Source organism: Biomphalaria glabrata, chromosome 2 (assembly GCF_947242115.1).
Source record: "Biomphalaria glabrata chromosome 2, xgBioGlab47.1, whole genome shotgun sequence".
Classification (NCBI taxonomy): Eukaryota; Metazoa; Mollusca; class Gastropoda; family Planorbidae; genus Biomphalaria; species Biomphalaria glabrata.
Genome location: NC_074712.1, coordinates 49,715,622 through 49,734,768, shown reverse-complemented (window position 1 = coordinate 49,734,768; position 19,147 = coordinate 49,715,622). Strand labels below are relative to the sequence as shown.

Sequence of the window (19,147 nt, the reverse complement as noted above, 5' to 3'; positions counted from 1 at the left end):
CATCCAAAAGCCTGAACAAGACACTGGCCCCTAATACCCCTATAAAACAAAGCTATATGGTGAACTGTCTGATCTGGAAACTACTGTACAGTTCATCTCAGATATTGGACTAGTCATCTGAACCCTTCAATATGCATGACGCGTAGGACGTAATCATCTTCTTTTTTGAAGTAATGTCTGTATTATATAAGATAAAAAGATATGATAATGAGAATGCAAAAGTTTTGAGTAGTTTTCTTACATAAAAAAATATACAAATGTAAATATAATATTATTAATTCTTGTATTTGGTCACCAATGGATATCCTGCCAAGAGACAGCTAGAATTGTTAATATATTCTAGGCATATGGTTTACAATTTTAATTTAATCAAAACTTTCATTTTTCATTCAGGCTACGACTCAGTTATACAAAATCTGCTTTGAAAAAGATGTCAGAAAACCGAAGAAACTACATCAACTTTTACCAAATAGTTGTCTGGGACTCAGTGTACACTCTATGTCTGGCGTTTCTTGTTGCCATTGGTTACATGAGAATGTCTAAACTTGCCAGTTACTCAGACAGAACTATGAAAGTAAGATATGAATTGACTAGGCCATATTTGAGTAACTTTTATATGTTAGTTTTTATTTCTATTTAGTAACAAATTAATAACAATATCAGACTGAAGTATACAAATAAATTACTAAAAAAAAATGTTTGCTTTATCAGAAACTAGATATGTATGCACAAACTCACTGATTCATGCTGATATTTTTTTCATAATTTTTAAAAGATAAAATAAATAACAGATTGTTTAAAACAATGTGTCTACAATGTTATGCACCATTGCCTATTCATATGATGAATGAATTAGTTGTTCAGAGCACTTGTAAATATATAAATAAAATTATTTTTTTTTTAAATGTCTACAAACTGTTAATCCAATAATATTTTTTTTTACTTCATAGGTGTTTAGCGTCCTGTCTAATGCAGTGAAAATATTCCCAAGTTTCTTTTTCTTCAATGTTATAGTACTATTTGGCTTTATAGCTACAGGATGTGCTCTATTTGGAAGAACAAGCTATTATTTTAAAGACCTTTGGACCACTGCGGAGACACTTTTCACTGGTTTACTTGGACGATCAAGCTTTAGAGTAACTATTCACTTTTTTGTTTTAATAGCCTACTGAATAAATTTTCTATTATGGGTCAAAGGTTTGTTCATATTTGAATTACATAAGCAGACCTATTCTTCATCACAGCCCTTGCATGTAAATGTTTCTAATTTATGAGTACCCCCTGTAGTAGCTATCCATTTCTTTCTTCTGTCATTCTGTTTTCATGCCACCTAATCCAGGGCTATATACTCTCTATCCTTCATCAGACCATAGCAGTTTTGCTCATGTATGGGAGGTGAATGCAGGAATGCAAGTAGCAGTTTCAGTTATTTCCCTTGACTTACATTAAACTAGGCTAAAAAGTATTCTCTTGGGTGAACTTACAATATAGCATCATTTATTCAAAGCACATACTATTTCACCTTGCTCTTGACTATAAAGAGACTCAAGAGTGTCAAACTTTAATCTGTTGATTTGCAGACTTCAGTTTAGTTGAACAAAATATTTTTGTCAGTACTGCAAACAAGGCACTTTTTCTAAGTAGAAAGTCTTAGTTAACTAAATCTATTTCTCTAGTATAGAGAGGTTTTCTATGCTCTTTCCTTTTTCTTTGCTCCATCCTGTTTCCTGTACTTGGTGTAGTGTGACTTGTAGCCTACATCTAAATGCTCCAAAAGCAAAATATTTGAAGTAAAAGCTTAATATTTTAGTTATTGATTCCCTGACTTAGAATCCATCCATCCCAGTGGCACTACAGCCCATGGAGGGCCCTGGCCTGCTTTAGCTGATCTCTCTATTCTGATCTATCCTGTGCTTTACATCTCCATGCCCAGACTTGTAGATCTGCCTATACCTTATCAAGCCACCACACTCATGGTCTGCCGTGGGGGTGCCTGTCTTTTGGTTTAGCCAGTGAACAATCTTTGCTCCTTTGTTCACTTTCATTTTTTAGAGGTGACCTGCTCAACGTCATCAGTTCCCCTTTTTTCCCCGTCACTTTAGCTGGTATATTTCTTGGTTGGTGTGAACCCTCCATCTGGTTTCCTCATGTATGGCACCATATATTTTTCTGAGGATTTTTCTTAGAAACATGTATTATTTGATTTTGTTATCATCTATTAATATTTTAAATTTATCTATACAATTTTTGTCTTTTTCTTAGGATACCAATTTGCCCTATTCAGACCAGTGGATGACAATCCTTTACTTTTGTTTGTTTGTGTTTATTGTTGTTATTTTTTTGACCAACTACTTCATTGCAATCCTCATGGACTTACTTGTCAGTGATGAAAGGACTCGCCAGAATATGGAATCCACCAAAATTTTTATTGTCTTGTGGGACTCATTTTTGAACTTGTTTGGGAGAAGAAGAGACCCTACTGACAGGTTACAGGATCTCATTCAGGATGGTAAGATAGCAATCAGTTAACAAATTAGAAAATGGGGGAAGATAAAATTTATTTTATTGATCCTTGAAAGTGAATAGATAGTTCCATTATGCCTGTTTTCAGCCTTGATATCTCATTGATAATTATGGGCTACATGTGAAGAAGTGGTAATTATCTGTTGTAACTATTAAATTTACTTTTTTAAATTATGGTGACAGCATGTATAATTTAAATTACTTTTTACTCTATAAACCCAACTAAGTGAAATTGTTCACAGATATGTTGGAGGATGAAGAGAAATCAACTGACATACAAGACATAATGGTCAAATTCCAGAGAAAATTTCAAAGGTAGGTAATTATCATGATAGAAGCAAGCAGTCAATGTTACTTGACTGAAAAAAATTGGCTAAAAATATTTTAAACTTTAAGTTAAATATGTTAAGAAATATTTTAACTATGTCATTCTCTAATTACATTGTTTTGTTATTTATCCATTTAGGTTAATCAATGGACTCACCACAGATATCAATCCTTATTTAAGAACAAAGGAAAACTTTTCTGCCCTGAATGAATCATTGACCAGGGGTATTTTTAAGTGACTTTGAAAGGATAGAATATCAAAAGTTAGGGATGATTGGCTTATTTTATTTGTCACTCGTTTGAATATACTTTGTTTGGCAAGCTTAAAGGGAGGACTGTAAAAGGAGTTCCCTCAGAAACCTTTTTTTTAAATCTAAAGTCACCAGGCTGCCTTAACTGGCATAGTGAAGAACAGCTGGCAGCTATTGGTTCCAAAAAGCTGAAGATCTCTTAGGCCCAGATACACATCTGAGACCAAAAGGAAACTTATTGTTGATAACAGGTGTGAATGATGAAAAGAGAACTTGTATCAACCATTGGCAGACTTTAAGACCAATCTTATAATATGTAGTGTAATTCTTTAAACATTACTTTTTTTCAAGTCTAATTTCTGTAATATTTTTTTTTACATTATATCAACAAGTCTATACATCCTTTGAGATCTGTTTTTATGTGCTCTTTTGTAGTGTAGAAATAAGATATTTTTGTTAAATAACCATAATACTATACCAAAAGATTATTTATGTATGTTTCTACATTAACTATCTTTCAAACCAAAATGCTGAGTTAATATAGACAGGAGACATGATTTTACAGTACACTAATTCAGAATATATTGACAGAATGAAAGACAGTAGAGATGATATATAAATGAAAACAAAGAGAAAGCGTACATATCAACATATTTTCTCCCAAACTAGAAAGAAATCATAAATGTGTTACTGTCTTATAAAAATTGTTCAGGTCTTTTGGCAGGCTGTTTGTTCAGTTCTATACGTAGATCTTTTTGCTCTGAACTTTTCTTCGTAAATATAAAAAACTAAAGTTTCCTTTTCAGACCTTGCAATCTATAGGGCAGATGATGTTAAGGTCATCTGTTTCTTCGACCAATGGTTAACGAGTAGCTAGTCATGTGTCCAGCACAGCAAACAACTGCCTTTACTTTCTTCAACCCATTAGAGTTGGGTGGACTCAGGGGAGCCCTAAAAATACCAAAATTCAAAAGCCAGTCTGCACCAGGATTTGAATCTAGGACCCCAGGTTTAGAAGCCAACCCCCCCCCCCTTCATAAATATATTTTGTTTTTCCTGTGAATCTTTTTCTTCTTCTGTCTGGTTCAAATTTTGTTCACTTTATTTTCTCCCACCTCCCATTGTCATATAAAGTTGAAACTTTGCACAATTATTCATTGTCAAAGAATTAACCAATTAGGTAATTAATTTTTGTTTTTATAGATAAAAGAGATAAATCTTGCAGTATTAAGATATGGCAGTAATTGCATACTTTTTTCCACTGTTTAAGCTTTGTTTTTAATTTTTTTTTTTTTATTATAGGCTACTTGTATCATTTTATGTATTGTATAAGTTTACATATGAGTAACTTTAGTAATTTTCAAAATAATAAATCTATTGTATTATGTGAAGGAGTAAGATACTGATACAAATACAAATTTAACATTTGATTAATTATTATGAGTGCATAAATTGCATCTAAAGTCTATACTCACATCTGAATCGATCTTAAACACTTTAATATTAAAAAAAAACATCTTATTTATCATTTCATTTTTGTAAACACTTGTAATATTTTTATCCAGAATCTGCACATAAACACATATAATAATATATCAGAATAAACTTATAACAACACTTCATCATAAAAAGGACAGAACGCGAGTTTTAGAGTTTTATTGAACTAAACGACTAGACTCGTTTGAACGCTCTTTTTTTTGAGAACGGGATGGCGAAAGTGGATGTTAGTTTGGTACCTGGTTGCTGGGGTCGGGTCGGGGTCAGTGGGTTCAAGTCTCCGTCTGGACCTGCCTATATTTCGCTATATTTTCTTCCCCTTCTTCTCTTAATAACCTTGGTTCCTTTAAGTCAGGGGTTCTCAGCCTGTGGGTCGCGACCCCCTTAGGGGTCGCCTAAGACCATCGAAAATATGGATTGTTTTTGTCTATTCTTCTATTGCTGTGTGGATGGGGGTCTCCGAAGAGTGAGATTGTAAAAAGGGGGTCGCCGAGCTTAAAAGGTTGAGAACCGCTGCTTTAAGTGCTGATATTATTATAAGTTATGTGTCGTGTCTAGTAGCTCAGAAGTCAAAGACCAGCAAGAGTAGTTGAATACGCTTTGGTCGGATTTACTTAATATAACAACAATCTACATCAAGAGACAAAATGGTTACCGGATAACTATTGTGACAAAAATTTATTTTCTAATACAAAATCTTAATTTTCACTTATTATCTTTATCCTTACCCAGACTGGGCCCGCGCAATCCGTTTCGCATAGGGCCCCGCAATCTGTTGGACCGGCCTTGTACAACACTCACACAACTATAGCTATTATACCTAGGCAGTTATAATGAAAAGAAACTTCACATTTTTATTGTCTCCGTAGTACGAACTACTGAAATAGACTACTCAGTAGCTTTGCATTTTACATTGTGATGAATCAAATGATTCGGGTTTTGGGTTGGATTGCTGACGAATGTACTTTGACTCGAGATTCTACAGCAGACGGTAACGGGCTCAATTTGTGGTAGGTATGAACTCTGTACAGTCGACTCGATGATCCCGGTTTCGAACCTTGTCCTTCAACTCTGAAGTAACATTCCAAACATGTAAAACCTCGATAAATAGGCTAGTCTAATTTGTAGGCCCATCTTATGAGGTTATTGTGAGTCTTTTAACGTGACTATTTTTAAATGTACTTTTAAAATGTACTTTGTGTGCTCCATATTAGCTGACCATGTTTAAGTATGTTAAGTTATTGCTTTTAGGCCTACTACGTATGGTTGATAATATTTGCTAAACTGTGTGGTTATTCTAAGTGTGGTTGGTGCAACTATATGGGCACTGGAAGACATACTAACGGTGGTTATTGTAGACGCACTAAGTGTGGATGACCTTAAAACTGTTATCAAGTCCGTGTTGTATTTGGTTGAACCCAATTCCCACACACAAATAGCCACATATATATATATTCGTGCAAATGTTTGTTCCCACATGCTGTGAGTCTCTGCTAAACCAGAGAAGCCGGTGGGAATTCACTTAGATCTGGAAAAGGGCGAAACTAGTTCCACTGCTAGGCCTACTGTGGGAAATAAGTCTAGATATGTTCTGATATCAAGACAGAGTGATCTCTGTGTCAGTGTTAGAATGTTCTCTCTCTCTCTCTCTTCCTTCAAGGGTTCAAATCTCATTTAATAATAACGAAACTGCAATCTTCACTTATTAGAAATAGTTCTAAAAACATTCACAATGATGCATTCCTTTTAGTAACAAATTATAACGACCATAGGAACTGCTAAAAGTACAAGAGAATTTTGTTTTAGAATATTTGAATTATTTACAAGAAAAATCAACGCATTGATGTTGTCAAATTGTGTTCTGTCATGGGCAGAATAAAATATAGACCCAAAGATAAAGGAACATTTCTTATTTCATATGCTGGGACACATTCGTACGAGTTCTCCTTCATGCCATTAGAGAATGTAATGATTTGCTTGAATCAGCCAGGAAAACCAATGATTGATCAGAGTTTAAGTCTGTAATTAACATGCACAACTAGATTAACACATGGAAAGTCGTAGGACGTAGTTCTCTCTTGAAGGATTCAGTAATTTATAAAGTGAAATCGTCTTGACATAAATTAACTCGAGACAAAAAAGTTTCAACATGTCGCTAAGAATCTCATTTGTTTACATGCTTTGAAGAACTGCCCCTGAATCTATAAGCTGACTAGTCGTGCGCTCTGGATTGTGTAGTCTCGATGGTCCAGGGTTCGAATCCTGCCCACCAACCCCGTAATCCTATGGGAGGTTTGGACTTTTGGGGATTTTTTAGATTTTTTTAATCTTCAATTCCGAAGAAATATCCGAAACCTATAAAATAACAAGGTTACAAAAGACAGTTTGTGTGGAAACACAAACTCAAAATCGGCCCCCGAAGTAAAATGTTTTACATAATTCGGATAATCCTTCAGAGTTGAAGATAGTTTACTTCCTAGTCCAAACCTCCCGCAGGACGACGGGGGAGGGGAGCAGGCAGGGTTTGAACCTTCGATCGTCGATAAATCCAAACGACAGTCCAGCGCGCAAACCGCACGACCAGTGGTCCACCCAGGTAGGCTTCAATATTTTCAGAAAGAACATCCGAATGAAATTATATCAAAGACAAATAAGAGATAAGAATGGAGAAAGAAGGTTAACAGATCTTGTGTAGTGACCCAACCGTCCCGCAGATCAAAGGATACGTGAAAGTGAATGTAAAGTTAGATGTGAACCTGGCCTAACTAGTTTGTGGTCTATAGGGCAGATGATGTAAAGTTCATCTGTTTTTTGTGGCCTACGGTTAACAAGGGTGTCATGTAGCCAGCACAACGACCAACCGCCTTTGCTTTTCCCCAACTAATGTCAGGTACCCATTAGAGCTGGGTAGATTCAGAAGTTGAAAATCCCAGTCTTCACCAGGATTCGAACCCGGGACCCTCGGTTCGAACTAAATAAGTTAATTGTTTTGAATAGGCTCAAACTCATATTCGAATCCTCAAAAAAAAAAAAAAAAAAAAACCATATATAGAAAAAATGTTCACGAAAATGATGTTTATAAGATTACTATTCGTCTTGAATTAGGTCTAACATATAATGCATACTAATTAGCTTTTTCTTATAAAAAAACTGCTTGCATAATTGATTTTAAATAGAATTTTTGCTTTCAGGAAAAAAAAAGTAGCCGTTGCATCAGAACTTTGAATGGTCTAAAATATTGTGAAGTCGGATTTTCAATATCTCTTCTAGTTTACGAGATCTAAACGGGACGGACGGACAGACATTTCGCACAAAACTAATAGCGTCTTTTCCCCTTTCGGGGGCCGCTAAAAACTAAAGAGATGTAAAAACTCATTTTTTTTTAAAGTTGAAGTTTTAGCTACCAAAATTTATTTAAAACACTATTGAAGCCAAGGCACAATTTTCTAGAAACCATATCCATAGCGATAATAACTTTAAAAAAAATATATATTTTAAATTGGTTCAATCATAAAAGACTACTACTAGATCAATCTAATATTTACTACCCAGTAATATTACAATTTCCCAGCGTGCACATATTTTCGTCACTGCGGCGTTCATTTTCGAGACTACCTTGTTATTCATCGTTAAAATACATTCCCGTCGCCGTGTTCCCGAGAGACTCAAAAGAGCTCTGCTGGTAGTCCTGTTTTGGCGCTGAAGCGAAAAACCGATGGTGAATGAAAGAGTCGTCTGCGTTTCGCACCCAGAGCGCGCTGAAGTGAAATAGCAGTTTGATGGCTTGGTGAAACGTCAACTTTTATTTAGCGTGTCTGTCGGACCTGCCTCGTTGTCGTGGTGGTCGCGGCCCAGGAGAATACTTGGCCTCTGATAAGCTCATTTGTGCTCAAGATCAGTACAAGCGTTGAAATAACAATTTTTTTTTCTTGGGGGAAAGTTGAGCAGTGGGAAAAATTAGAGAGAAAGAATGTGAGCTGGATGTTTCAGCTGGGTTGCAGTACAAAGTAATCTAGTACTTATCGTTTAATTCATTAAAAGATCGATAGTGGCGTCATGTTTTTACCGGTGCTGTTTTGAGAGGCGTATATTAAGATTTAAATGTTGTCTTTATAACCCTTCTGACACCACCAGAATCACTTGATGTGTTACGTTATTACACCTACAGTAATTTTTTAAATAGTTTGTAATATGATCTTCTGAGTTGGCCTCAATAGAGGTTAATTAGACTAATATGTCGCTCTAATCACTGCCCCGATTTATGTAGACGTTGAGTCGAGTACAAAGGCGTAGATGACGTTTGGTGGATAGTTTGGTTTTGTTGTTCCTTCGAGTGCTCCTACTTCCCTAGTGCCATTAGAGAATGGAATGGGTTGCCTGAATCAGCCAAGAAAACCAACGACTTAGCAGAGTTTAAGTCACTGATTAACATGCATGACTAGATTGACACATGAAATGCGCAGGAATATTTATTTTTTTAAAGTAACGTCTGTAATGTATAAGATAAGAAGATTATAACGTCATAACCCAGACTTTCTGGATGGAAGCGGAAAAGATCTGATCTCAGGACCATCAAGACGACAGTTCGAAGTGCATATCACACGACCAGTCATTGAACACAATAGTTTTAGTATTATATCATCTTGTCATATAATAACAAACGATTGTAGCATTGTTTAATAGTTTACTTTGATTTTGTCCACCTTTTTTTTAATCAGCTTTTCTTTGTGCGCCATTTCCATCCTTCCTTCCTCATTACAAGTAAAAAGAAAACAAAATAAACTTCGCACATTGTACAGAATGTTGAGGCTCAACCTACCTAAGGGGTGGGACAAGGTTTGAAAAAAACAATAACATTTCATTGTGTGAGGTGCCGTTGTATTAACACTGGCTTCAATGGAGAGTGTAACACAAATGTATTGTTATGACTCTACATTGCGCACTGTCCTTTGGCGCGACATTGTGTACCAGAGGACATGATAGAGAACAGAGGAAGTTAAGATGGCCGATGATTAGAGATGAAAACGACGCTTGTGATGTGATTAGAGTAATTCTAGATCTAGTTTCCTATTTGGTTATTAAACATTCTATTTTGTTATTTTATAATCCTTTCGTTGAGGTTATTTGGCTAAGTTATAGCAATTGGTGTCAGAAGTGGGATCCTCAACGAAAGGGGAGAAGATGGTCTACATCTATGTATGGGACATTGAACGAGTCCATTTTCGGGTAAATCAACATAAGTTTTGTTTTTAGTTGATCAACGTTTGAATACTAGATGGCGTCTAAGAAAACACTTACTCAGCTGTCATTACAGGAACTTAGACACGAACTCAGAGGTAGAGAGCTGAAGGTGAGCGGCTACAGGGAGGCACTTATGGAGCGTCTTAGGCAAAACATGATAGAGGAAGAACAGGACCCGGAGACCTATGAGTTTGAAATAGAACCGACTATGATGGAGCTTTGGAACATGATACAAGAACAAGGAAAAACAAACACTGACTTAGGGAACTCGATGAAAGAAGACATGAAATCATTAAAGGATGAACTTAAAAAAGATATGTGTAATGAACTGGGCTCTATAAAATCATTTGTGACCGAATTGAAAAATGGCATAGACAGTTTTAAACAACAATTAAGAAATGAGGTCGCTGAATTAAGGTCCCAAATGGTGGGAGATGTTGATTCTAAAATTCAACAATTAAGAAATGAAATGAAGGCGGAGCTGGAAAAGAAACAAGATGTGGGAGCCACTGTGACTGAAATGACGGGGAAGATTAAACCACCGGTGTTTGACGGCTCTGTGTCTTGGTCGGCGTATCGATTACGATTCGAGGCGGCGGCGCAAGTCAACAGATGGGTTACCAAGGCAGATAGGGCAACTGGTCTCATGTTGGCACTCAGAGGCAAGGCAGCCGAATTGTTACAGACTATGACGGATCGGACAGACTACGATGCCATGGTCAAAACAATGGAACTACGATACGGCAATGAACACCTGCAGGAAGTTTTCAGGATGCAATTAAAGAATCGACAACAGAAAAACGGAGAGACATTACAGGAATTAGCAGCAGACGTAGAACGTCTCGCCCGTCTTGCCTACCCATCGGCAACACAGGAACTTCTGGATGTTCTGGTCACAGATGCTTTCATAGATGGAGTGCGAGATTCGGAACTTAAGAAAGCTATCCGAATAAGCGGAAAACGGAAAATCAACGAAGCCCTCATCTATGCCCTGTCCTACGAGGCGGCCGAAGTTTCAGCGAGGAGCATACACTATTGTCGGACGTTAAATGTGGCGGAAGAGGAGGATCTGCCGAGGCGGATTCGAAGAATGGTGGAAAAGGTTTTAAATGAACGGGAACATTATCAGACCTCAAGGCGTAGTAGAACGACTTTTCGTTGTTGGAATTGTAACACTCCCGGTCATTTACGGAGGAATTGTAACATGTTGTTCCAAGGCCAAGGCTGTGCATCGGAACGTCAACCGCTACGATTCTACGGGCTTAGAGAGCAAGAACTGGCAACCCAGGAAGTCGAAACTCCGAGAATAAAGACTCGTTTCAGAGTGTTAGAACAAAGCAGAACATTGAGAGTGCAGGGAAAGATTGGCGTTGGTTCTTATAGGTTCCTCATGGACACAGGGGCTACGCGGTCGATAGTTGGACCCAGTCTGATTGGTGATCGGGAAATAATACGAGTGAATGGCTCTACTCTTGAAACGGCAGGTGGCGAACTGTTACCTATATTAGGACAGGTACGGCTTAATTTTGAAATAGGAAGTCAACCATTTAGTCATGATTTTCTGATCGCCAATGTTGTCGACGATTGCATCCTGGGTCTGGATTTTATGCAGGAATTCGGTTTATCTCTAAACATTGGAAGTGGAACTTTACAATATGGACACATAGAGTTCCCATTGCTTGATGATGGTGTGGAAGGCATTCAGGTGAAACGAATCGAACATACGACCATACCAAAATGGTCTAATCTGTCAGTAAACAGGTATCATAAAAGGGACAAACTGAAGCGGATCAAACTGGAAGGCCAGCTACATCCTAGAAGAGCGGAGATTGAAACATCAACCAATCACTGTTGTGGCTATACCGGTAGTTACAAGGAAAGTGTTGGTGGTGGCAGCGCCGTCGATTATCATAATGACACATCAGATGCGTCTAGCTTTCAAGATAAAGAAAATGGCAACCTTTTCAACGATAAGCGCGGACCCGAAAAGAAAACGCTAGATGAAGAAACTAGAAGAGTGACCTATAGGCAGAGTGAAACTATTGCTTTCGATGCCCTTGATAGTGCTTCAATGGGCATGACCAAATCAGACAACGTTGGGTCTATGTCCAATACTCCTGTTTGGCTACCAGTACTAACTGCAGACAGAAATTTAATAAGAACTGTACGGGCGGCACCTCGAATGAACAATGCAAATACCAGAAAAATCATCAACAGGTCTGGACTTGACAAACGTGTGTAAAAGATGAATCAATTTCAGCGGAAACTAGACACTGATAATGTGGTTAATGGACATGTGTAGACAGGCCTACCTTCTGGAGATGGCTTGAAATGACAGTGTGTTTATGACCTGGCCTCCAGTGGGACTATAACTTTCTTGCCAGAACTTCATCTGCACTGACAATTCTTCAGCCCTGTCGAAAATCTGGTCATGTTCGGGACGAACATAACTAAGGAGGGGGCAGTGTTATGACTCTACATTGCGCACTGTCCTTTGGCGCGACATTGTGTACCAGAGGACATGATAGAGAACAGAGGAAGTTAAGATGGCCGATGATTAGAGATGAAAACGACGCTTGTGATGTGATTAGAGTAATTCTAGATCTAGTTTCCTATTTGGTTATTAAACATTCTATTTTGTTATTTTATAATCCTTTCGTTGAGGTTATTTGGCTAAGTTATAGCAGTATCATGGGATATACTTTTCAAAGTGTATTACGTTTAAAAGTAGATTCCAAAGAAATACTTGTTCTGTTCTTCTGGTTTCTATCCGCACTTACAACTATATCACTTAAGAATGTAGAAGCTATTTACCTTTTCGATATGATACAAAATAATAAATGGCAATAATTAATTTGACGAATTCTTTTTTTTTTTTAATTCATTTGTGTTTTGTTAAGTACAATAAATAATTGTTTTAAGTTTCAACTTGATCCGAGAATGGGTGTGGCAGAACTAATGTGTACAATTATTTAAGGGGACAAAACCTGACACATCTAACTATATTTTTGAATTCTGAAGGATTTATTTCCCTTGTCAATGTAAAAAAAAGTAATAGCCAGACTACTTGATTAATTTTTTTATTGATTTATGTATTGTCTAAGCCAATGAATAATTGTGCAAAGGTTCAGCTTGATAGAAGAAATAACGTGTCCGACAGAGTGAGTGAATGAAAGCTGTGTAATACAATAAGTGTGATCAGTGGTATAAAAAGGTACTTACTCTCAATAACGCTTTTAATACCATAAACGTGTCATGACAATGCTTGCAGGTCTAGGTCTAATTAAAGATAAATTATTTTTCACTGACCCTTTGGGTCGCTATTTAGTCTTGGGCCAGGGCACAATGAAACCCTTCGCGCCGTGTTTGATTCGACACTGAATGTGGTACTTCATCACTCGATTCGTTTCATAATTAGTACAAGTTAATAAATGAACTAGTCCATATAGCATACACATACACTGTCAAAACCTATGAAAAACGGATTATTGCATGTCAATATTATTAGCTTTTATTATTAATAGCTTTGTTAAAAACTTTTTTTAGATTAGTTTGTCATTTTAGCTCTCGTGTTTATGTTTGCTATGTTATCACAGCGCCTTGAGCCTACATTTTGTTTGTTAACAGCGCTTTATCAATACAATTATTAATTATTAATACTGAAAGTAGTTTTGTGCTATTTATACACCCTGTCAAGATACTGTATGTAATAGCTTAGCTGTATACAAGGTTTCTCAAACTGGGTGTGTAAATAACTTGTACTTACATAGAGTCAGCGTTAGGATGTTTTAGAGAAGTATACTGTTATGTATTTTTAAAGCATTTTTGTCTGAGTTTATGAGTTTATACGGTTAACTTTGAAATCAAGTTTCGCACTAAATTTATGGACGTGCCGGCAAGGTTAGTTTCCTCTTCAACCCCAACATCTTAACAATGTTTTATTTTGTTGAGGAAAAAAAAAGTGTTTGAAACGTTTGTTCTAAAGCACTGGGGGGCTGATTTACTGGCAACTTTTGTTACAATTTATTATCTCAACTCAAAAAGCCCTCAGACTTAATATTAGGTATTGCCGCGGTAGGTATGCAAGAACAATCAGGGGAAGATAACCGCGATAGTTCAAAGTGCTATTTCCTACATAAAGTGACTACTCCTTCTTGGTAGTTTCCCCTTTCAAGGCTGAGGTTAATCGTAAGACAAGAAAGGAGAAGTGATTTTCCATGAATGAACGGGTGAGCGGAGACACAAGTGCTGCTTAATAGACAACTGAATCAGCTTTCTGAAACATTGTCGTGTACCGTGACTTATTGAAGCTAGAGCCTTGGTGCTAACGTGAAGGTACTGCCTAAACTGAAGGTAAAGCCTTGGTACTAAACTGAAGGTAAAGCCTTGGTACTAAACTAAGGTACAGCATTGGTGCTAAATTGAAGTGCAGCCTTGGTACTAAATTACTAAACTGAAGGTAAAGCCTTGGTACTAAACTAAGGTACAGCATTGGTACTAAATTACTAAACTGAAAGTAAAGCCTTGGTACTAAACTGAAGGTAAAGCCTTGGTACTAAACTGAAGGTTAAAGCCTTGGTACTAAACTGAAGGTTAAAGCCTTGGTACTAAACTGAAGGTAAAGCCTTGGTACTAAACCGAAGGTTAAAGCCTTGGTACTAAACTGAAGGTTAAAGCCTCTTTGCTGAGCTCAATGTAGGAGATAAGAAGAAATCAAAGCAAAGAAGAACTTTCTTTAAAATGGAATTCTTTAGAAAGAAAGTCGTAACGATAAAACTGTGAACTCTTGAACAATGTATTGTTGACATTTTGAAGATGAGATGGTGGCTGGTATTGATTTCTTCAGATTAACTGACCCCAACCTTAAGCATAAATCCTGGTACCACTTAAAACAATTAGGTATGTAAGAAAAACTTTTTAGATAATCTGAGAAACTCGGGATGTCCATAGACCACAAAGGAGTTGAAGATGTCCCAAGGCTTGGGAAACAAAATTGTAAGATTTATGTTCTAGTTGTTTTATATCAAAGTTAAATTAAATTTAAAAATCATTGAAAGAATTTCCACGTTGTAACTGTTGTAACTAGCTTTAATATTATTAATAATTAATATTATTAACTTACAGAAGGTCTATTAGAGTCTCTCGGAAGTTTAAGTATGTAGAAATTAACCATCCAAAATAGATGAATCACGTCTTTTAAAATATACACCTCTTTGTAATTGTTGCAGTTACTCTGTACTATACTACTGTTTATCTTTGCTACATGCCGTTTTCTATTTTTTAAATACTCTTTTTTGTTTAGTAACAGCGTTAAGAAGTGTTGTGATGCACAATGGAAATTTTGTTGTATTGATTTTATAATTATTTGATTCACTAGTTTTCAGCTTTGTAAAAATGTCTTGGTGTGAGGCAGACAACAGTGGTAGGCCACGTGATCATTCTTTTTTGTATATTATCTATACTACAATTCATTCGTTTTTATTCATTTCTACTGCAATGTCTGCGATTCTTATGTTTTTTAACTCTTTTTTTCCCCTGGTAACACCTTCGAGCTAGTAAGATTGCCATATACAAATTGTTGCTGTTCAATTATATTTCAAAGAAAAATTAATGTCCCAATTGTGTGTACAGGACTGTGTAAGCTTTTCAACAAATGCGTACATCAATTTGTGTATTTAACAATCACTTTGACCCCCCCCCCCCCATATTGTTTTATCTTTTATTTTTACCAACACATAAACAATTCAATAATTTAAAACACGATATTTGTATTTTTATATCTATCCACTGTTCTTTGAAGTTGTATATAACCTGATTAAACTACTTTCTCTGCATGGTTCAGATATGTATCTTTGATACAACTTTTGTTCACGTAAAGGTTAGATCATTGCACAGTGTTTTCATTTCTGTTTATTTATAAATACATAAAACAACAAGATGCTATTCGTCTTTTCCTTTAATGTCTGAACATGTAAGAAAAAAAAAGCTATTAGCTTCGAGCAGTCGATGTCAAAAGAAACTCGGAGTTACACCAAACTCACAAATAATAATATTAAAAAAAAAAATTAAAAAACAACGTTATTTACATATAAACAAAAGGTAATTCCACATTTTGGCATAATAATAGAATATACATGAATATATTTATTAATCTTGATAGTTTCTGTTCAATAAATTAATATCTATATATCTAAGTGTCTATTGAATATATATCTTTGGGGTCTTGACTATATATCAATATATTCCTATGTATACTAGCAAATGTTGACTATTTACTAGTGGGTGTTGATCATTTATTAGCGTAAATATTAGCATAATCAAAGTTGACATGCTGAAAGTAAGGAACGTTCTCCTCTCAAGTTGCAGATGATGCCAAGCTAGTCAGTTTCTGCTCATCTAAGACAGTGTTACAACTAGCGACTTTTATTTTACCCAATAAATGTCAGGTACCGATTAGAGTCGTGTGAACTCAGGAGCGTCCTACGTCAGATCACAGACTTAAGCGGGGTTAGGAAGCCAAGCAATAGATCACTTGGCCACCAGGCCACCACTCGTCCATCACGTTCTATTCTAAACGAGATCATTCATTTTAAACATTAGTTGGATTATAGATTCACATTAGCAACAACAACAACAACAAAAAAAGCGCTAACTTTTTTGATGTTATATCTGGTTGCATCAAAATCATCAGAATTATTTGTATACAAGTGGAAATAGTATCTAAATTAGTTGTTTTATTTTTTTTTTATAAAAGAATTGCATTTTTTTGTAAACTCAAAATTACATTTGTTTAAAAAGTCTATTGTAATTCATTTCATTAAACGAAACGTCTCCTCGGTGAATTGCTGAAAAAAAAAAAGATTTATTAAATCACCCTTGATGTTCTGCTTGACAAATCTGTCATTATCTTTTAGAAATATGTTTTTGTTTGTCAAAGAAATAAAACATCACTTGTTTCAACACAACTTGATCAAATATGTTCCTCACAAATTAAAGAAATCAATGATTATGATCCAGTTCAACTACTGAAACTGAAATAAGACTTAGCCCACGGGTTTCTAAGAATATTGAGTTTTTTGTTTTTTTAATACAAGTTTCAAAATCCTAAATGTCACAGTGAACACAAAAGTTGCATGCTGGCATTGTCACCAAAGACAGACCTCTGTCGTCCTAGATTCTCTTGGCATCTCCCGTGCATCTGATAATGGTGTGGGTGATGATGACTCATTGGCTGGGGATGATGTTGAGGGTTGTCGTGCAGGTGAGCCTGCTGGTTGGGATGATGAGACGACGACGACTCGCGAAGCTGCTGCTGCGACGTACAGAGAGACTGAGGAGGGAAGCCTTGAACTTGGTGAATTTGTTGCTGGTAGTAGCCTGCACCCGCCGGTATGTCGTTGCGCGCCATGGTGACCGTCGGACATGGGAAATAATGTTCTGGAAGCCTTTTATGTCTGCCACCTCGGCCCCTCCTCCTGCCACGTCTGTCGCACACCCCGGTGTCTTTGACTAGGCGAATCTCAGCACCCGTAGCTTTCAGTGTGGCAGCGAGAGCAGAAATGTAATGAATGGCCAAACGAAGGGTGGCGATTTTGGAGAGTTTCTGGTGCTCGCTTAGGTTTGATTTGGGAACCACTTTGCGAAGCTCATCAAAGGCGTCGTTAAGCATATGCATTCTGGTGCGTTCGCGCTCGGTGGCGCCCAGGCGAGAAATCTCGTAACATTTGGGAGGCTTTCGTTTTCCTGTAAAAGAATCAAGACTGGAAGAGTCATGAATCAAAGAGGAAAAGGAAACAGCGTCGTATCCAGAGTGCAAGCTGTCAAGATGGTGAGGCCTTGAGTACTGGGCAGAGGTGTACATGGAGAATGGCGAGCTGAAATCAATAAATGACGAAGGAAAGTTCGAAATGTCTGGACTGCATGGACCTGCGCTGTTGCTGTTGCTGCTTTGATGATTTCCAGCCTCTCGAGCATCGATACTCTGTTTGTCCAAACTGATAATCTTGTCATTCGGTTCACCATTATTATTGTTCACTGTTATGTCGCCCATGCAGCTGCGATTTAATCGCTGTTGACAACTAGACCAGTGTGCAGTAAATGTGTCTCGCGGCGGAAATGCGCAGTTCTGAAAGTCACGCGTCGTTGTCGCACAGGCCTGGTAGTCTCGCGTCACTGACGCAGAGCCCTGAAATTCACGCGACACAGACGCATAGCTTTGGTAGTAGACTCCGCCGTTGTTCTGTCCTGAAAAACTCTGCTCCGAAACGGAGTGTAGCGGTGCTCCATTGTTTTCGTTGTGCAGAGTCTGTGCATTACAGTGCACGACCTTCTCCGGAGCCTCTGGTAGTGTAACTATCATTTCTTGTTGAGGACTCTGGCTTTAGTGATGACTCTGGCTTTATTGATGGCCGCCTTTATTGTCTGATTGTCTGCTAATCTCCTCTTCCCAACTCTGTAAACAACAGACAAAGCAAGCCGTCTCCTGTCAGGATAAGCAGTCAGGCTAAATAATGATGTTTTTGCTAGTATATTTCGCCTCCTAATGGATCCGTCTCGGATTACACAGTCAACAATAGGCTAACGCATACAGCAACAATGTTTCAACTTCACCACATTAAGCATACATTGTTTTAATAAACAATGCCTATATAATGCTAAACATCAGCGCGAGCACAGAGAAAATAAAAACAATGTCCTTTTTTTTTCGTGCGAGAACGAAACAATGTAGACTTCTTTGAGCTGTGAAGTTACACATCAATAGATCCACCCAGGACCTTTCATCGCCTAATTACTAGTGTCTGCTACTGACCAGCTTCTAAATGCACATAAAGATTTCAATGAAGCACCCTTAATAACAAGATGTTCTTATCAAAGACATCAATCTTTGGAGGTAGATTCTACTCCGTAAGCCCCACCCCTAAACTTTTTCCCCCCAAATGAACGTAGGCTGGAGATGAGTCCCGCCCCAACCTCAAGTAACCTGAATCCTGTCAGAAGAAATGAGGCGGGGAACTTTGAGGAGTGAAGTGTGAGTTAAAAGTCAATGTATCTACCTGAAGAAGACAGACTTGAGGCAAGTGGGTGGGGCTTATTTGGCCCTCACATGCGAGTTGTAGATTGCAAGACTTGTTTCCCTTTACAATACTCCAAAACTCCTGTATTTTCTTTTTTGTGTGTTATTTTTCTTGCTAATGTTCTAAAAAGTCAAATATTTCCATCTCGTTACAAGTAGACAACCATCTTCACTTCAACCTTTGTAAATACATAAGATAATGAAGTCATCGTCTGCAATGGTTGGGGATTCATTA

At 37.2% G+C, this 19,147-nt stretch overlaps 2 protein-coding genes across 2 annotated transcripts in view; one reads left to right on the top strand and one right to left on the bottom strand.

Annotated features, from left to right (window-relative positions):
- Positions 1-4,660, top strand: part of LOC106072511 (polycystin family receptor for egg jelly-like) — a 35,400-nt gene extending 30,740 nt beyond the window's left edge. Inside the window, exons 35-39 of the mRNA XM_056021088.1 lie at positions 394-574; positions 951-1,136; positions 2,263-2,509; positions 2,766-2,838; positions 2,990-4,660. Coding sequence (XP_055877063.1) covers positions 394-574; positions 951-1,136; positions 2,263-2,509; positions 2,766-2,838; positions 2,990-3,089 — 787 coding nt within the window. The 3' untranslated portion in view covers positions 3,090-4,660. The remainder of the gene's footprint in view (positions 1-393; positions 575-950; positions 1,137-2,262; positions 2,510-2,765; positions 2,839-2,989) is intronic.
- Positions 4,661-15,782: 11,122 nt separating this feature from the next.
- On the bottom strand, positions 15,783-18,704 carry LOC106072513 (uncharacterized). Its single transcript, XM_013232896.2, has one exon. It carries the CDS (start codon positions 18,196-18,198, stop codon positions 16,951-16,953), a length of 1,248 nt encoding a protein of 415 aa, XP_013088350.2. The 5' UTR covers positions 18,199-18,704; the 3' UTR covers positions 15,783-16,950.
- Between the last annotated feature and the right edge of the window lie 443 nt (positions 18,705-19,147).